The following is a 19594-nucleotide window of genomic DNA, read 5'->3' as shown; positions in this document are numbered from 1 at the left end:
CAAGAAAAACCCAGATGAATTCTAGCAAGTACCAATCCAAAACTGAAAAAACAACCCACATAAAGCTTGTTCTTCCATAACTGTTTAAGATCAGTCCCATCAAAGATCATAGGCTAGTTTGATGGGTCTGACCAAGTGATGCAGACATACTATGCACATCATGCCGTAGCATAATTGAAACAACTCAACCGTTGATTTAGTTGTGAGAAAACCTGAAATACTATGCTCATCACTTATATCATTGAACGACATAATCCACTGAAAATAATGCATGAACATCAAGTCATGATTTATCCATCTAGACCTAGGTAATCTCTGGATACGATTGTGCTCAAAGCTATATGTAATCTCTGGATCCAAACCCAAGTAAATCAGTCCACTTCCAAACCCAAGTGAAAAATAAGGTCAATTTGTTGGAAAAGGAAACAAACAAACAAACAAACATATTTGAAATTTATTTTAAGAATATAAAATTAATTTATAGACCAATCATATTATAACACATATTAACAAAAATTAAACAAAATATAAAAAATGAGAAAAAAGAATTGCATAGGGAACTCGCAAATGAGAAGAAAGTCATAATATATAGCTTGACAATGATATATACAAATGCAATCACAGAAAGAAATCATGACTATGGATATAATATAAATCTTACATTGCTCCATTTATAATATAAATTTTACATTGCTCATTGATTGTTTCATAAGAGTCTAAAGAACATCTAGATTCACATAGTTCACTAAGCTTGCTAATAATGTTTAGGTAATTATTTATGCACTTTATGGCTTATAAATCAGTATATATATTTCAATATTTGTCAAATCCTATGTATTGTTTTTGTGGTTTTTCACCTCAATTGAATTTTCTGATGTTTGGGGCTCATTGTGGTCATTTGGAATGTTTGAGAGCCTGCATTATCTCAGAGGGATACATGCAGCTTCTGCATTAGGTAGTTGAGTAGTTGGAGGTTCAGGTGCCATTCCATGCAAATCTGTATTGAGATGGTAGAGAATTTTCCTGTTAGACAGTCTGATAGGGAGTTAAACTGCGCTAATTAGCTTCGAGGAGTGTAACTGCTTGAGTGAGCTGCTGATTAGCCATATAATGAAGACCTTGATGTAAACTTGAGTTTGCAGTGGCATCTGGTGCCTGTTCTGTTGACAAGCAACAAAGCTTGTATGGAGCTTGGTGGCCCTACTGCACCACACCTATAAAGGAGTATTGAGCAAAGTGTGTGCATTGCCTATGTCCTGTTCTTCAAGAAGAGGGTCTACCATTCCTAGGGATAGACATAGGTACCTGAATGTCACTTTGGAGAATGGAATACATAACATGTTGACAAAAGTCATTTCCTACAATGTTACTGTGACTAAGGGGTGTTTTGGAAAGTTGGTAAAAAGCTGGTTTTTAACTTTTTACCAAACTTTTTAGCTTTTTTGGAAAGTAATTTGGAAAATTGGTAAAAAGCTGGTATTTTGTTTTTTGGTTTAATATTTGTTTATGGTGTCAAATCACTTTAAAATGACCAAAATACCTTTACCCAACTTATGAAATTTACGTTTTTGCCCATGTGTGTTTGAACACTTTTTTTTGAATGTAATATTAAAATTTTTCAATGTTATGCAGTGCAAATTATTAAATTATGATTTTTTTTTTTATTATTCCATGATACACTACACAGCACAGTGAAATTATTAAATTATTCAATGGCATATTAAATTTAGTATTTTTTGCCATATTAAATTTATTATTCCATGTTACACATCACAACTGTACATTTTTTTTAACACTTTCAACAGTTTGACATATTCATTTCATTTACCATCAACTCGCACAGACCGAATAGGATTATAGCCCAAGTTCACGCCGATGTCGCACCAATTCATTCTATATTGATTTTCTTACTTCGTTCATATGTGCCTCATCATCGCCCTCTGGTTCACCATCATCGCTGTCACCAACACCCGCAACATTTCGCATGTCGTTGAAAGTAAAATTCTCTGCATTCGCAACCTTGTTGAACGCTTCATCGTCGTTGGAGTTGCGGCGTATAAAATTATGTAGTGCCATTGAAGCCCCGACCAATGGCACCTGCACTTTCCCAAAATCATATCGAGGCATGTTATGCAGGAATTCCCATTGCACTTTCCATACTCCGAACGTAAGTTCAATTACACTCCGTAAGGAGAAGTGCACCGTGTTGAAAACTTCGTTTGCATTTCTTGCCTGTCCAATAGCGTGAAACTCTTCCTGGTGGTATCGACATCCCTTAAATGGAGCCAAAAAGCCTTTTTGGTTCTTGTACCCTGCGTCAACGAGGCAATATTTTCCTAGTTGTAATTACCTAATTTTTCATTAGTAACATCATTCATTAATCAAATGCACACAACTAACAACATTTACCACCCCTGATTCAGCTAACCTTCCTCTGGGTATGGGAATTGTTTGGCCGGGTCCTGTGTTACTTCGTTAAAAACTCTACCGCCGTGCATACTACCCTCTCATCCGCAAGAGGTAAAAGTAAAACACAAGTCGAAATCACACACTGTATGTTTTGCGTGTTTACGGCCAAAATATGGCACTGCCTCCCGCGGTGGGAGATGTGCCTCCACGTGTGTGCGGTCTAGGGTGCCAATATAGTCCTGCACAATCACACAAAGCAATTGTGTAAGCGATAATGCCGAACACATTAACCCAAAATTTGTATTCCCTTGTTTTATGAATGTGGTTACTATTCATGAAATGCTTAGTAAAAGATTAAACTCACTCTAAATGGCAAATATTTTCGCCGGGCCTCTAAGTATGGATGTCTGCTGTGTTGTAACCTCGTCGGGCGATAGTGTACAATTGTAAACAATTTCATTGCTTTAAGAACTCGCATTACGTGACGCCATATTGTTTCCCTCGAGTGTTGGAAACGGTCTTCAATATCCTAACTCGTGAAGCCCCGCAACACGAATATAAACATGGCGACACTCTCAACTACGTCCACACCAGGGGGATGTTGTGGTACCGGTAGGCCAAAATCCTCAACTAATGTCTTGCACAACAATAAGAACACATCCTTTGACGTTCAAAATTTTCTCCGAAATGCTTCATTCCGACCTCCAAGCATCTCCTCCATCCACATGCGACCTGTCAATGATGATGTGTGAAATGGAGTCATGTCAACATACGCGTAATCATTGGCAACACATGCAATTTCCACCCATATCATTGATATCGTCGATTCAATTTCTCCAATCGTCTCTCGTATCCACGCATTTATTTGCCCATTGCGTATCACGCCAGAACTAGTACCCTCTTGCAGATCCATGCACGCTGCAAATCATAGAATTTTTTTTTTTTTCCAGTCATAAATACACCATGTACAGTTCCCAACATTTGCTTCCCCCAAATTGTGTTCCAATACATACATTAATACCAAGATGTAAATACATATTGGCCATATTTGTTTGGGCGGACTGGATTAGCATTCCCATGACTAATGGTCCTAGGACTACGAATCCGTTGGATTATGTATCCTATCTTAACTAATAGTCAAGTTTAAAATAATTAGTCCGTACTTCAATTGTTTAACCAAACATCGGATTAATAATTTTATTGGACTATTAGTCCAATCCCAAGCTCATGTCCACCCAAACAAACATGACCATTATTGGAAGGCACGTACTAGACCCTCGGTGGGGTTAGTCTACTGTGAAGTGAAGAAAAAATGAAAGAGGCTGAATGTACCACCGAAGTGAAATTTGGCAGGCAACACCAACTCAGTTGTAGTGTGCCACCAAGCTATAGTTTCCAAACGAACAAGCCCCTCCATCATTTATAGCAGTGGTTGCACAATTTAAAGTACCACAAACTGTTTCCATGTGATGCACGAAAACCAAATAGGTAACAAAACCATGTGAAAGGTGCTACATGGTGTAAGTGGGTACGAGAATCTACTCTGAAGCATGCCAACAAAATTAGCAACAGTTTCATTTGCCATTAGTTTCACGTGAGACACAAATATTTACATAACTATTGCACCAGAAATTTTGTAAACAATTCAATCCATACAGATATCCACATAAAAACATACATCGAAAAAAATATAAGTTAATAAATACACACGGAAATACTAATCAATACATAAAAAAAAATACAACTACAATTACATAAAGAACAAAAAATTACACAAATGTAATTAACTAACATGTGGCAACGAAAAATAAATTAATACACTCAAAACAATTACAGAAATATATAGACGTAAATCAATAGAACCAATCATAGAAAAGAACATAAATACATACAGAAATGCAAATACATAAATAGTTACGTACAAATTAAATAAATAAATAATTAACAATTGAAATGTATGTTTTTTTGGCTGATAAATCGAACAACAAATAAATAAATAAATACGGAAATATTATTACATAAATAAATACAAGCACAAACAAATACATAAATAAATGCATAGAGCAATTTAACTAAATAAAGAAACAACACAAACAATATATAAATATACTAAAAAAGGTACATAAATAAAATTAAATAAACACATTGCACCATAAGTAAACTACATAAAAAAATACAAAAATGTAAACAAATAAATAAAGACAACAACAAATATATTAGAAGCTGCAATATCGTTCTTACAAATACATGCATAAATACATACAGAAATTCTGACAATAAATAAATACACAAATAAACAGTGCAACAAACATTGCTGACATGTAATACATGATGCATCAAAAATAGATTCCATTGCCATAACAACTGTGCGTAACCAACATGTGAGACAACAGTGGAATGTCCTGCCTTGTACACTTCGCAGCCATGAACCAAATTCTCAACAATGGGTGAAAACCTACTCCTCCAATCTACCAATAGAAAGACAAATATGTTCAACGCTGCAGCCTGTTACATAAAAATAAAGTTGAAAAGAAAACCGTTGCTGTTAAATTTAATAGCAAATTCCATAACAATAACAAACAAGAATAACATAAACATATTCGGTTTGTTTCAAAACGTAACTAAATGCACCCAACAGCAATAAATAACTTAACGACAACACAATTGTCGAACATATCGTTCTTCCACAAAACAAGTTTGCAAAACAACACATGAAAAAAATAAAAAATGAAAAAAAAAACGTCCAAAGCATAACATTCCACAAACATTCGAAGTACAGTGCTGTGGCAGCAATAAAAAAAGACAATCCAACCGCTGAAGCCTAGTCCATGTCAACCACACCATCACTCCCGAACAGACGTACGTCGCATTCACGTTCCCTGCCAACATTTGCCGGCGTGTAGGCACGCTTCTCTGTCAACCAGTTGACAATGTAATCCACGGGGAGGGCCATGATGATGTCCCGATTATCGGGTGAATCCATTATGGCGCATGCGAATGAGAACAACTTACCGCCGGGCTCCAATCTAGGCGTGCTCATTAGCCTTGCAAGACAGTCGCCCACAGTGTTGTCACCCTTCCTAGTGACAACATACTGCTTAATTTTAAGTTCCCAGCTTTGTTTGCTGACAGTTTCGACGAGGTTGTCCATGCTACTAGCAACAGTACCAGGCACTGCCCGCTTGCGACGTTTTGCATTTGCTGATCCGTTGGCTACTGACTGCGGGGGGGCATCGTCGAACAGGGAACCATCGACCACGTTCTCCTCGATAGTGTCATGGCCCGAATGTGTTGGTGTGCCATCACTGAGAGGTCCCATCCCGTTGTCCTTGGTGGCATTGGCAGCGGTAGCATCATCATCACGCAGTTCAGTTGGAATCCATGCATGCTTCCCTGTCACAGTTGCACTAGAATACACCCGTTCCATGAGCTCCAAGTGCTCTAGAGGCTTGGTCTTGAACTTTGCACATCGGTTGTTCATCTGAGACAGAAGAAAACACAAATGTAACTAAAGCTAGCAATATAGTTCCAGGGCTGAGAGTGTAGCAGCAAAGGCAGTAAAAGCAAATAATACTGAATTACGTAATTCAAAATGTGCACAACTCACTTGTATCTTTTGAGTTGCAGGGATTGTAGCTAATAAGTATGAAACAATAATTGTAACCACGCAATTAAGTGCAATCATGGCAAGTTGTGCGGTGCACAAGAAAAAATTTGACAACTGTTGCTTTCTAATGAAAACATTACAAATAATAAATGTGAACGTGCCACAATTAGCAAGAGGATAAAATTAGTGTATTAATGAATTTGTTTGATTTTTAAAAGTAGTTATGTAAACAACATGTGGTCAAACCATCAGAAATACCGATACAAGATAACTGGGGAAAAAAAATTGTTGCATTACATACCGCTTGCATTTTAGCCCACCAATGGTCAGGTGCAGTGAACAAACCCGCCTCTTGGTCGTACCCAAGCCCTGTCAATCCTTGGGCAGCATACTCTAACTTCTTCCACGCAACCCAATCTTTCTTCAAGTTGTCAAATTTGTTTTTCATTTGTTTGGCTGAATGTAGCAGTCCGGTTTTGTCCAAGAACTTGTAGGCAACATTCTTATACCCAGTCATCGACAATCCGCAAGGTTGTCGATTACCAACATCCATTTCAGCAATGACGAGTTGTAGAAACATTTTTGTATTGTCACTGTTGAATTGGCATTTGTGGACTGGTTGTTGGGTTGCTGTGACGGCCTTGCCTCGATTCTTGGAAGGCGTACGGGGTGATGAACGCTTCGTTGCCATAAGTAGTGCGATTGTTGTACCTGCAATTATGAGAAATGCAATCCTGCTTGTAAAGTTAATGACGTATGATATGTCAGAAAGTTAAGAGTATCTATGTTTTCCGTGTCCAAATCCGAAATGGAAGTCATTAGACAAGTAATGAAGTTATACATATACTAGTACAAAATATTATGCAATACAGGACGAACACATTACTGACAACAACTACATAGGTGATACAAAATGATACGTAAATGTAACAACATCCATGACGATGCATCAGATTCAAAACAACAACACAACGACGCACAAAACATAGACGACAGTTCTAAGCGTACGTAGGCTCTGATCTATGTGAACAACGTCCGCACGTAACCCCATGTTGACGACATTAGGTGGGTGTTCAATAGCAAAGCTTTTGTTGCGAAACTTGTCACACCAACCCCCGCAACACATCGCTACCGTACAAAAGTGAAACAGATAGTTAGACTGCATACTATGCGACATAATGATTCATGAACAACCACATGACTAACTACATAAGAGAGGGGCAACACAAACGCACCGTACAACTAGAGCAAACGTAGTACGCACGGCCAGGGTTATTGGTAGATTTGGGTATCTTGACAACGCAATGTCCAAAGCCACATGCACACATCCTCGGTGGCCATAATGAAGTGGCAGTTGACATGGAGGACGCCATCTCTATAATCTTAATATTTTTTGTGTACATGTTATAAATTAAACTAATTTGATGTAGTGTGAAGAAGTAAAGAGTAAAATGGATACAATTAAACTTTTGGAACCAAGGCAATACAATAACAAGAATCTCACTTATTGGACAGTTTTTAAGGGGATGAGATTTAAATATAACAGTGTGTACAAATCACATAGGTTTGCCTTAGTTAATTTGCCTTAGTACAACTTACATAGGTTTGCATTAATTAGTTGATGAGTAGGTTTTTTTTTTTTTTTTGGTTTCTTTTTATTAACCTAATGTGCAGCAACAAAAGAGGCTGAATGTATCTTCTACACAAAGTTGCTGTATAAGTCAGATCCAGTTGAATCTGCATGTCTCTTTGTCTGAGGCCCACGGGTTGATCAATGCCTCACCAAGCAAAATGTCTTTGCTAAAAAATATTCCCCTATTGTCTTGGTAACTTAAATTTTTCCATCCGGTTTTCATATCTTTTATGCATGCATAACAAAGACTAGTACAATGACTAGTACAATTTTATTAATATTTTTTGTTCAACAAGTCATTGGTATGAACTACTCATTGAAATCTTATTAAACATGCATAGGAGGAATCAGATTTTATATGAATTTCCACTCCGATATTATATGACCAGTCTCACAATTGAACTAACAGCAGAGGAAAAATTATAATGTACAAAACAGTTGGCAATAGTATAAACACATTCATTTACTAAAACCAACAGATCTATACTTTGACTAAGACGGAAAAGTATGTATACAGTAGCTTCCTAAGTAGGAAAATAATAAGGATGAAGAGGAAAATATATATCTTGGCACTATTTTTTGCTATACACATCGTTTTGGTCTATTCAAATACATAAATTATATATGATTATCAACGATTGTAATTGAAAAAAAAACAGCATGACATGAAACAAGTTTGCAAAATCTGTACGCGGACATATGAGCTAGTAACAAAAAAAAAAAGAAAAAAAAGAAGTCATAAACAGATAAATCTCTTGACCAATCAATTCAAAATTATATGACCATTTTGCATTTTGTCAATTTCAAACAGAAATTATAACAAGAGCACGTCTTGCACGGAAGACTCAATCCACTATGCAACAAATTGTTTTTAAGGAGAAAACAACGAAAATAACACAGCAACATTCACCATGCTCCCCACAAGCCCCACATCCCTATACAAAAACAAATCAAAACTTAAAGGCAACCATATCCTTGCTATGATTTTCTGATTGAAAGAATTATTCGAAACTAATATTTTACCATCAAGATATCAAAATCCATCAATCAAATATTGCCAATGCCTTGATTGAAGAAGTTATTATGGTCAAAGAGAACAACACCTTGTAAAGTTATACAACCATTTCAACGGAAAACCATCAAAGAGATGAAGAGAAGAAAAAGACGGAGTCTGAAGACCATTTAAACCATAAAAACCCATATTCAATTCCAATAAAAGAAAACCTTGGAGTTTTATAAATGTCTATTCCAACTATAAGGCATCATAAAATTCATCTTTTCCTTTTCTGTTCTAAATAGTAAAAAAAAAAAAACAAACAAACAAACAAACAAAAAAAATTTGTTTTGCATTTTGTCAATTTAAAACAGAAATTATAACAAGAGCATGCCTTGCACCGAAGCCTCAATCCATTGTGCAACAAATTGCTTTTTCCTTTTAGTTGTACAGTGATCAATCGAAAGCCAGCAATAACAATGGCAGGAGAAGGAATGAGTAGATAGACGTGTCTGTGTTCACAGAACACCGACGGCAAAAGATCGGAAATACAAACATCACAGAGGAGAGGATCTGACAAGTGGAAGCAAGTATGGAGCAACATTACAACATATATAAGTTATACACCAGCTGATCCCTTGTTTTTTGAACAAATATTCCATGGAAATTGGTCTGTCAATACTAGCGAAAAGACAACAGAGGGGGAGGGTTTTAGGCTTACCTGATGGTGCAGATCCGGCGACGGCGAGGATGTGGACGAGTATTCCGGCGGCAGCGTCGGCGGGGGACGACAATGTTGTGGGTTGTTGGAGGGAGTTGCAAGCGCAGCAGCAAGGAGGAGGAAATCAACAGCAGCGGGGAGGAGGCAAATGAATGTGTTTTGCCCTAGGCCCCAATTTGTTAAGACGGAGGGTAGTTATGTAATTTGACAGACTTGCATTTTTATCTCTTCCCAAATGGTGTTTGTTGCGTTTTTACAAAGCATTGCGTTTTTCCCCTTGCCTGAAAACGCTGCTTTTTACTAATGTTCCCAAAACAGTACTAAGTAAAATTTCATCTTGAAGCAAATTATTGCCAATCAATCAGCACTGTGTTTTCTGTCAAGCATCATGAATTTTGCATAGCAATGTGCAAAAACAATTAAATGAGATGAGACAATACATACCTGTACTGGCTTTCTCCTCAATACTTGAAATGCTTCTGCTCACATTGACAAAAATCAAAGAAATTTTTTAGTTAGTATGTTATCTAGTTCATCTGCTTGCTTTACCCATACAACAAGAAAAAAAAAAAAACATATAAGGTGATAAATCTGAGAAATGATGGTTATTTCTACTGTATACAATCAAAAGGATAAAAGGAAAAAAAACAAAATGCAATCAACAAAGCCCTCCAAGTGCTATGTTCTATCTAAATTATAAGCTGAGGAGGCAATCTTTAACCAAGTTGTGATGCACTTGTTGAGCACAAATGGATATGAACATATATTTGAGGTTTGAGCTTAAGTGCTGCAGAACAAGTGCATCATAACCTCAAATATAAGTTCAAGTATTTAACATATCAAGTATCTATTCGATTATAAAAACTCAAATATACTCACCATGACATATCAATTATATGAAAATGAAATGGCATCATGTGCTATTTCATCCATAACCAATGGAAAGAACTCAAGAATGTATCCAAATGTTAACTACTTTATCTCACCTTGAGGCTTATGCGCAATGAATTTATTGACGTTTCAATTAAGCATTTTTCAGCCTCATTTTGACATATTAAAACCTGAGAGAGGAAGTGCCAAAATCTGGATTAGGTCCATGGACAGCAATCAAATCGTTGAAAACCATATTGAATTAAATATAATGAAGAGCCACCAAGTATAGATAGGTTTCAGCTATATAAACTTCGAATTGCAAGAGGTACTGAAATATAGGAAGTTAAGAGTTGGGGCTGGAGTGCATTACAAACAATTAAAAAAAAAACTACGATTGGCAATCCATAACATGTTACATAACCAAATCAATAGAAATTTTCATTGACGAGCTATAAGCACAACACAATTCAAAATACCTCATAAGCTCCTGTCTCTCTATGAATCCTTGCTGCTTGAGATCATAAAGTTGAAATGAAACTGCAAGGGAGAAAAATTTAGGTTAATTGAATACAAATCAAATCAAAATCAAAACCCTAGAAATCAGAATAAAAACTCAGAAATCAAATCAAAATCAAAGAGAGATGAGAAAGGATTAACTGAATTAATCGAATAACGGATGCAATCCAAGGCTCTCACCGAATTAATCCAAGGCTCAGAATTGGAATCAAATGCCAAGCTCGGAATCAATCGATTGGTGCTCGTGTAACTAACATCATCGGAGGGGCAGTGGCTGGTGGTGCTCGTGTGTTTGTGTGAGATGTCGATGGAGAGAAAGGAGAGAGAAGGAGGAGAGAGAGAGACGTATATACAAAAAGAAAATAAATGTGTGAGATAACAGATTGCTAATAAATCTATTAAAAAAACAACTGACAACATTAATAAAAAAAAATCTGGATGTAAAGAATGTGTAATTTTAACAATATCAATAAATAAAAAAATTTGGAGTAGAAAATTTTAGAAAAAAAAGATTTAAGTATTAGGCCTTGTTTGTTATTCTCTAAAATAATTAAAAAGTCAAAAAGTCACTATCTTATTTAAGTCACATTTATTTAAGTCGCATCACATTTCTATCACATTACTTCAAACTCAACCTATACCCATCTCATATTTCATAAAAATTCAAAAAGTGCACTTATTTAGAACATCTCAAATAACCGCTAAGTTTATAAATTATTTTTGTATTAAAAAAATCTAGATTATAACTAGAATATCTAGTTTATTGGGGAAAAAAAAATAAAAATCTGTCATATCTACCAAAAATTTATATAACTTTAAGAATGAAAGGGAATGTAGCATAAGTTTTTAAATAATTTTCTTTTTTTAACTTTTTAAATTCAAATAATTTACATACACTTAGAAGACAAAATATTTTTTAATTTTCTAAAAAATCACTAAATTCAAAAGCATATAAAATTTAATATTTTACGATATGAAATGTATGTTATCTTCAATGCAAATATTTTATAACATATTTTTATATGTCGTGAAAATATACATTTTTTACGGTATATTTTTGCATGCCATAAAAAAATTGGATTGTAATTCTTTCTTTTTTTTTTCTTTTTTTTTTGTACAAGTTTTCATGACATTTATTAGCATGTCGTGTAAAATTATAATATTTTACAATATGAAATGTATGTCATCTTAAATACAAATGTTTTAAGACATATTTTTATAAATCGTAAAAACATACATTTTTTACGGCATACTTTTGAATGCCATAAATATATGAATTAAAGACTTGCATGACATGCATACTGTTATTGACAAAACATTAACGACTTGTAAAAAAAAAAAGACTGTAAAATGTACTAATTACGATATGCATTTAATACATGCGGTAAACATGATGCCGTAAATAGTTAGTTTTATTATAGTGCGCAGTATAAATCTACCATTTTGGTTGTTCTTTATCTACCATTTTGGTTGCTCTTGTTTTTTGTATAGCCTGGGATTGTCCTTGTAAACTTGTATATTCTCTCTGTTTCATTTTGTTTCTTACTCATCTAAAAAAATCAAAAATAAATCACTGTCACAAAAAAAAAGTATTCAACTCGTCTTCATATAGGAGCTGAACAAAATGTGATTGTATTAATTACTTACTATACTATTAGTGATAGATTCAAAATCATACCAATAGTTATTTTTATTTTTTAGATGGTTAAAATGCCCAAAGAAAACTATACAAACTCCGAAGAAACTACAACAAAAAGCTCACATGGAACCTCCTCCATCCACACTTTCAAGACACGATATGATCCCATTCTTAAGAATCTTTCCATCTCAAAATAAATCAACTTTTATTGTTTAATTAATTTAGTCTTTTGCAAAATTCAATTCTTAGTTAATCAACCTCACCCAAATTCAATCTAATTAAAATAGAAGTTTGCATTCAATTCAACACATTTTAACCTAACTAGTCCCTGTAAGTACAATACTTAAACGAAACAACTATTTTAAGGAATTAGTCAATTCTAAAGAATTAGTGTTGAATGCAGTGATTATTTTTTTATTGAAAAATGACCCAATATTATGTTTTAAAATAATTTTATATGAATATACATGTAAATATTTTAAAATTAAAATTATATGTATACATATATTTCTTAAGTTACACTTTTACAGAATCATAAGACTAAAATGTCATAATCCTCGCAATAGGCAGCATGTTGGAGCTGTCAGTTCTGCTGTTACTTGAGTTTCTTTTTCTTTTCTATCTTTTGCTTTCCTTGCTTGGGCTTCGGCCTCCATCGCAACCAAAATAATAATAATAATAATAAATAAATAAATAAATCCTCTCTACTTTGGTTAACTAATTAGGAATATATTAACAATCCTACAAACTACTAATCACACTGTATCGTCATTGCATACCTACATTTCCTTTCCCTTTCACTCAGTGGGCATGGGCATTTGAAGTTGGTTTTCTAAATATTTTTTTTTTAAACATTTTTTTTTTTGTATTTGTTTAGTTAATACGGTTGACAATTTATTAAAAAAAAATTTACTTTTTTATTAGCAAAAATAATTGACCCGACATTTGACGCTGCTTACTTATGATAAATGTCTTGATGACTTTTTATTTTTTTATGAGTTGTACTATTAACTAGGAATGGCAACGGGGTGGGCGGGGCGGGGCCGGGGATCACCCTTTCCGTCCCCGATCCCCGATCCCCAATGGCAAAAAATCCCCCGGCCTCGGCCCCAATCCCCGACGGGGAACCTATTACTGTCCTCATCCCCGTCCCCTAACAGGGATCGGGTTTCCCCGACCCCGATAATTTCCCGGCCAAAAAATAAAAAATAAAAAAAAAACACAGAAGCAACATCAACATAGATCGCCATCAACAACATCATCAACAAAATCATCAAACATCAACAAATCTCAGCTAACAAAACTGGGTTATCAACAAAATCATCAGAGTTCAAAAAAAAAAAACAAAACAAAACAAAATCATCAAACATCAAACATCAACAGATCTTAGATCTGTGTATAAGTGTGTCACATAGAGAGAGAGGTGTCAGATCTGTGTATGAGTGTGTTAGATCTCAAATCGGCGGCGATGGACGATGAAGGAGGTGGAGCGGCGGTGCGAGGTGGACAGAGGTGTCGGCAATGACGATGGAGGAGGTGGGCGTGGATCGGCGGTGCGACCTGGACAGGTGGAAGAGAGGCGCGAGAGTGAAGCGGCGGTGCGAGCTGGTGCTGGACGGCGACCCCGGCGTCTTGGACAGTGGCGGTGGCGCCGCTAAGGATATGGAGATGTGCGAGAGTGTGAGAGAGTAAGGGGGAGAGAGAGAGAGAGTGAGAGAGAGACAGATGAAGGATCATTTGAGAGAGAGAGAGAGAGAGAGAGAGAGACATATGAGGGTATATATGTAAATGAAGGATAGGAAGGGTTAAATAGTAATTTTACTTCAGGGGGAAACGGGGCCGGGGACGGGCCGGGGCTGAAAAATGTATCCCCGTCCCCAGCCCGAAAATCATCGGGGATTTATTTTTGAATACCATCCCCGGCCCGTCGGTGGTAATTTTCAGAGAAAAGCTGCTCTAATCAGGGTTGGGGGAGCGGGTCCCCGTCGGGCCGGTTTTAAATTGCCATCCCTACTATTAACACCCCATAAATTATTTTGAATTTCTTTTATATTTTGGACCCACCACTTATAAATTTTGAAACTCTTAAAATTCATTTTTCCTATCCAAATAATACCAAAATTATCTTTGTGAAAACATTCTACCTATTGAATGCACACCCTCCATACCCCCACACTCTAAAAAAACCTCTCTTCCAACAAATTCTAACAAAACCCAAGAAGAAGAAGAAGAAGAAGAAGAAGAAAAAGGAGAAGGAGAAGAAGAACCAAGTGTGATTACTGTCTTTGTTGCCTTATCCTTTTATTTGGTTTAACCATTGTCACACTTGGTATGCTCTCTCTCTCTCTCTCTCTAACTTCAAAAAATAAAAACTTCTGCAAGCGTTAAGAATTTTGACTATTCCAAGTTTTAAGAAATTTCTATGTTCGGATCTGCATTTTCGAACATTACTTATTTGTTCGGGATGCATTCCTAAACAAATAAGTAACGTTCGAACCTGTATTCCCGAACCATAGGAAACATGAAATCCATCGTCTAACAACGAGTTTCGCCGATTAGAGTTTAACATTATTTGATTAACGAAGATAATTACACATCAACTAGTATCATTTGGTCAAAGTTTAATACTTTAGATTAACAAAGATAAGTAGCACCAAGCAGATTCATAAAGAACTAAAACTGAAATTTTTTAGATAATAAAAAACATGTTATAAACATGTAAATCTACTTCGCTAGAACTTCATATGTCTACATCCAACTCTATTGTTTCAGTTGTCGCTACACTAGATCATACGAGTGAAGTGAAATGGTGCACTCAGGCCTATTTTTGAAAGAGTAATAAATGTTCGATTACCGATTTCTGAACAAATAAACAACGTTCGGGGACTTTGTTCCCGAATTTCAGTCACATGTTCGAAGAGTTCAGTCTCGAAAAATTGACGAACATATTTTATTATTTTTGTCATTTTTTTTTCAAGAAACTTACCTTTATAAGGCCAATCTTGTCACGCCTCATATTTTAATTATTCGGAAACATTACCAAAAGCCTTCAATTTAGGTTCATTTTTTTGTTCAAATATCTATTACCCTTGAGTAATAAAAACAAAATAATACATGTTCTCTTTCTCAATGAATACAACAACGGTAATAATTGTTGGGAAAAACTACTCACATTACATAATTTCACATTGCATATCGCAAAATTATGAAATGAACAAAACAAACCTTCAATCCTAGGAAAAATAACATGCTGAATAAAATACAGATAAAATATAAAATGGTTAAAGAAAGCAAACCGAAGCCTGTGTGATACCACAATCTCCTTAAAATAGATTCGCCGCCTCACCGTTGGGTGCTGGAGGTATGCCGACGTCTACTTCCCAGGATACGACGGTTTTTACCAGCTACAACAGAAGCACCTTCTGATTAGCTTAGCGAACGGACAACGGCAGCACTCTCTCTCAGGAAGAAAATTATAGGAGAAGTAGACTGACAGTGTATGGATGTCAAGGAAAAATTCTATATATCTTTTCAAGGAGTAGGGCCTCCTTTTATACACCATGGGGGAGAGGGGAGGAGCCTCTAGCCATCAAGGCTGGCAACTAATGCTAGCAAAACTGCCCAATCAATTTTGTAAAACTGATGAGCCTTAAATGTGTGAGTTATATACACATTTATGAGGCAATTTCTTATTCAACCATTTTTCTCCAACAATAATACATGCCAAACTTCTGCTACGAAGCTATAAATAAATAATTACAAACACTAAGTTACATTATTCATTCATTTCACATCTATGATGAAATTATACATAAAAGATACATGGACTCCATAACTCTTCAACAAATGAATCTGAATTTCTCTTCCTAAAAAAATAAATAAATAAAACAACGAGGGATGCCTAGTAGGAGTCTCATAGTTTTATAACAATAGCTAACAGATAGATAGAAATGATCATGCATGTAGGGTGATACCATATAGTAAGGTGACATTTTGTAATTTCCAAAATATTATATGTAGAGTACCTTTTTCTCAAAATTTATTTGAACATTTTAAAGAAAACTTTCATCCATAAAATTTATCCTTTATCATCAGAAAAATCATAATTCTTCTTTTTAAAACAAATGTGCTTAAGGAACAACATCATTTAAATTTATTAACCCAATTTCAAAATATTCTTCATTTCATTTCCATTTTAATATTCCTCTTTTGATTCCTTCATTTTTGTTTTGTTTTTTTTTTTTTTTTTTTACAATTCACAATTATTATATCTCCATAACCTCAACCTCAAAGTTCAAGTTCCCTTAATACTCAAAAAAACACCCCTCATACACTCCATTCTCACTTGTCTATCCATTATTGCTATAACTCTATAACTTAAAAATCCAAACCTCCTTTACATTCAAAAATAATGCTCCTACACTCAACTTCTACTTGTCTAACAACTATATCACACCATCATTTACATTCTCAACTTATATTTCAACATAACACAGGATTAATAAACCCTTTCAACTCAATTTGTCAATTATTTACAGAACAATATTCATAATCTAATTTTATAGTCACAAACAATTTAGTAAGTGCATCATCACCACTTCCTAATCCACTTACCTCTTTCATATTCCATTCTTTTCAAATAATGTCTATATGCATTTCCTCCTTATACCAAATTACACATCAAATTGTAATTTCGCAAATTCATCACAAGTCACACATATCATCACCAACTCAACACACTTCTCAACACATTTGTCAACACATTTCACATTTTGCCGAGTTGATACGGCGGGATAGCGGACACTCGACTAATAACATCTTCCACCTTTTGCCGGCTCCATAACCAGCGGGAAGTGGACTCCCAAGAAAACATTTTCATTTTTAAACGCTTTTGAAACCATTTATTTTCAAAAATTATGTTTTTTCACATTGGCCGGTTCCATAAACGGCGGGCTTGTGGGCACCCAAAAACATTTTTTTTCAAAAACATTTTGACCTTCTACATTTGCCTGCTCCATAAATGGCAAGGAGTGGACATCCAAAATCATTCGTTTTTCCACATTTGTTGGCTCCAGAACCGGCAGGACGTGGACACCCAAAAATATTTTTCTCACATTCGCCTGGCGATATGCGCAGATAGGGAAAATGGGTATCTTGACTCCCCGCGCGGGCACCAATTTCAACTCAACCCATACATCTCAAAAACCATATTTTTTCACATTTGCCGGCTCCAGAAACAGTGGGATCGTAGATACCCAAAAACATTCCCCACGCGGGTACCAATTGCAACTTACCCAACAAAACTCAACTGAACACAACCCAACTCAACTCAACACAACACAATACAAGCCAACACAACTCAACACAATCCAACAGAACTCAACATAATTCAACACAATTCAATTCAACACCACTCAATGCAATTCAATATAATTCAAGGTAAACTCTTAAATCTCCACTTCATCACAAGGCTCATGTCATCTATACCATTAATAATTCTTTCCCCCTAATTTGGTTTCATATTATAACATGATTTACAATATCCACAATTAGAGTTCAATCGCAACTTTTACATAATTTCCAAACATTTCCAAAATTGAATTAAACTTGTATATGTACAATTTGACACCTCAATTTCATGATTCTACTTTCACTTTAGGCAAACCATCAATCGTCTTCATGTACCAAGCTAGGGTTTTAAGAGAACTTAAAGCTTTTCACCCAAACACTTTTTATTCCAACTCTTCTATTAATTATACACCCAAATTCATAAGCCCATAATCATAACCCAACAAGTAAACCCCAACATTTCAAACCAATCTCATGATTTATCACAATATGCTTAAAAATATAAATTTTGTATTTATATAAAGAAAATACCACAAATCTATCTATAAATGAGAGTATTGAAGAACTAAAAATCCCTACCTCAATGATCAAGCAATATAGCAAAGCTTCTAGAAGAATCCTTTGCAAATTCAAATTTCAATCGGTAAAAAGTAAGATCTTCAAGCCTTCTTCACTTTTTGGTAAGAGATCTTGGCCAAAACTTTGGAGAATGGAAGGTATTTTGGTCAAAAATCTAGGGTTTTTCAGACTTAGGATGAGGGGAAGGAAGAGAGAAAAGAAAAGTGGAGAGAATGATCTAGAAAGATACATTTTAAGTTGTTGAATTCGCTCAGTCTCCTTGAGCGCACCAGCTTCCAGCACAGATACCAAAACTTCAAACGGGCATAACTCTCTCATCCAGACTCCGTTTTAGGTCGTTCTTGTGTCCAAATCAAAGCCTCGAAAACGAGCTTTCCAATGGTTCTAGCCTCACACCAAAATTCAAAGTTTGGAAAAAAAAAAAAGAGTAAAAGAGTGATGGTTGTTCATAGAAAAATTAAAGTTTTTGGTCCAATCTTACTTTGCCATCATTTTACCACTTCGATCAACGTCCCAAAATAAAACAAGGAGGCTCCAAATACAATAATAAAAATGTCAAGAGCAATCCCACTACTGCCAGAAATTCAGAATCAACCAGGCAAACTGCTCGAGCGTCTAATCTTGCGCTCGAGAGAACAGATCAACAAAGTTGACCGCTCGAGCGACCACTCCTGCACTCGAGCAGAAATTCACAACTCTCAAAATCTCGGACAGACTGCAAAAGTACTGGGAGCCTCACAAGACCGCCCGAGCGTCAACTCTTGCACTCGAGCAAAGGGAAAAATTCTGGAGTGTTACAATCTACCCACCTTAAGAAATTTGGTCCTCGAAATTTAGAGAAACCGAAACAATAGACAACCCGCCACGGATGCAGCATAACTCTTAACTTAACACTCTTGGAATGTATTCCCAAATTTAAAATAAAAGGCGAAACAAAAGCTACTCAGACTCAATGGCAAGACATCACCACTAACCAGAAGCTAGGCTCCACTTGAGCTCGATTCTCAAATTTTGATTCAAAACCTCAATGCCCCAAAGTCAGCCGAACAAGAAGAATCATAAGAGACAGATCGCAAATACTTTTCGATCAACACACACATCAAAATCCAATGGGCAAGGAGCAATGCTAACCACTTATAATCCCAAAGTCCATAATAACTCCCTAACCAACAAACAACGTAGACAATGACTATCGAATGGTCAAAACTCAATTTCAAAATAAGAAAACCATTATTGAATCAAATACCAGGTGAACACAAGCAAAAACAAATGAC

At 35.6% G+C, this 19594-nt stretch overlaps 1 protein-coding gene across 15 annotated transcripts; it reads right to left on the bottom strand.

Moving 5' to 3' along the window:
* Window positions 1-4954: 4954 nt before the first annotated feature.
* On the bottom strand, window positions 4955-11168 carry LOC114301144 (L10-interacting MYB domain-containing protein). Of its 15 annotated transcripts, none has more exons than XM_082873670.1 (8): window positions 10934-11159; window positions 10714-10774; window positions 10351-10425; window positions 9809-9843; window positions 9365-9640; window positions 9038-9216; window positions 6318-6727; window positions 4955-5890 (listed from the first exon to the last, which is right to left on the bottom strand). In XM_082873670.1, the coding sequence occupies exons 7-8, from the start codon at window positions 6705-6707 to the stop codon at window positions 5231-5233; spliced, it is 1050 nt and encodes a 349-aa protein (XP_082729796.1). In that variant the 5' UTR covers window positions 6708-6727; window positions 9038-9216; window positions 9365-9640; window positions 9809-9843; window positions 10351-10425; window positions 10714-10774; window positions 10934-11159; the 3' UTR covers window positions 4955-5230. The 15 variants fall into 15 exon arrangements, with proteins under 15 accessions (XP_082729796.1, XP_082729797.1, XP_082729793.1 ...); XM_082873671.1 differs by having other exon boundaries at window positions 9365-9645; window positions 10934-11150; XM_082873667.1 differs by lacking the exon at window positions 9038-9216 and having other exon boundaries at window positions 6318-6750.
* Window positions 11169-19594: the final 8426 nt, after the last annotated feature.

This window comes from Camellia sinensis, chromosome 6 (genome assembly GCF_055761805.1).
Source record: "Camellia sinensis isolate YWXY chromosome 6, ASM5576180v1, whole genome shotgun sequence".
NCBI classification, from domain to species: Eukaryota; Viridiplantae; Streptophyta; class Magnoliopsida; order Ericales; family Theaceae; genus Camellia; species Camellia sinensis.
The sequence above is the reverse complement of the archived record's forward strand: the minus strand, read 5'-3'. Positions and strand labels throughout refer to the sequence as shown.

What these genes read in the sequence shown, in the direction of transcription:
- LOC114301144 (XM_082873674.1), bottom strand. Translation starts at nt 6,707, where the DNA reads ATGGCAACGAAGCGTTCATCACCCCGTACGCCTTCCAAGAATCGAGGC. An exon ending in GGTGGGCTAAAATGCAAGCG is followed by an intron (nt 5,891 to 6,317) that starts GTATGTAATGCA and finishes CTTCTGTCTCAG; the next exon opens with ATGAACAACCGATGTGCAAA.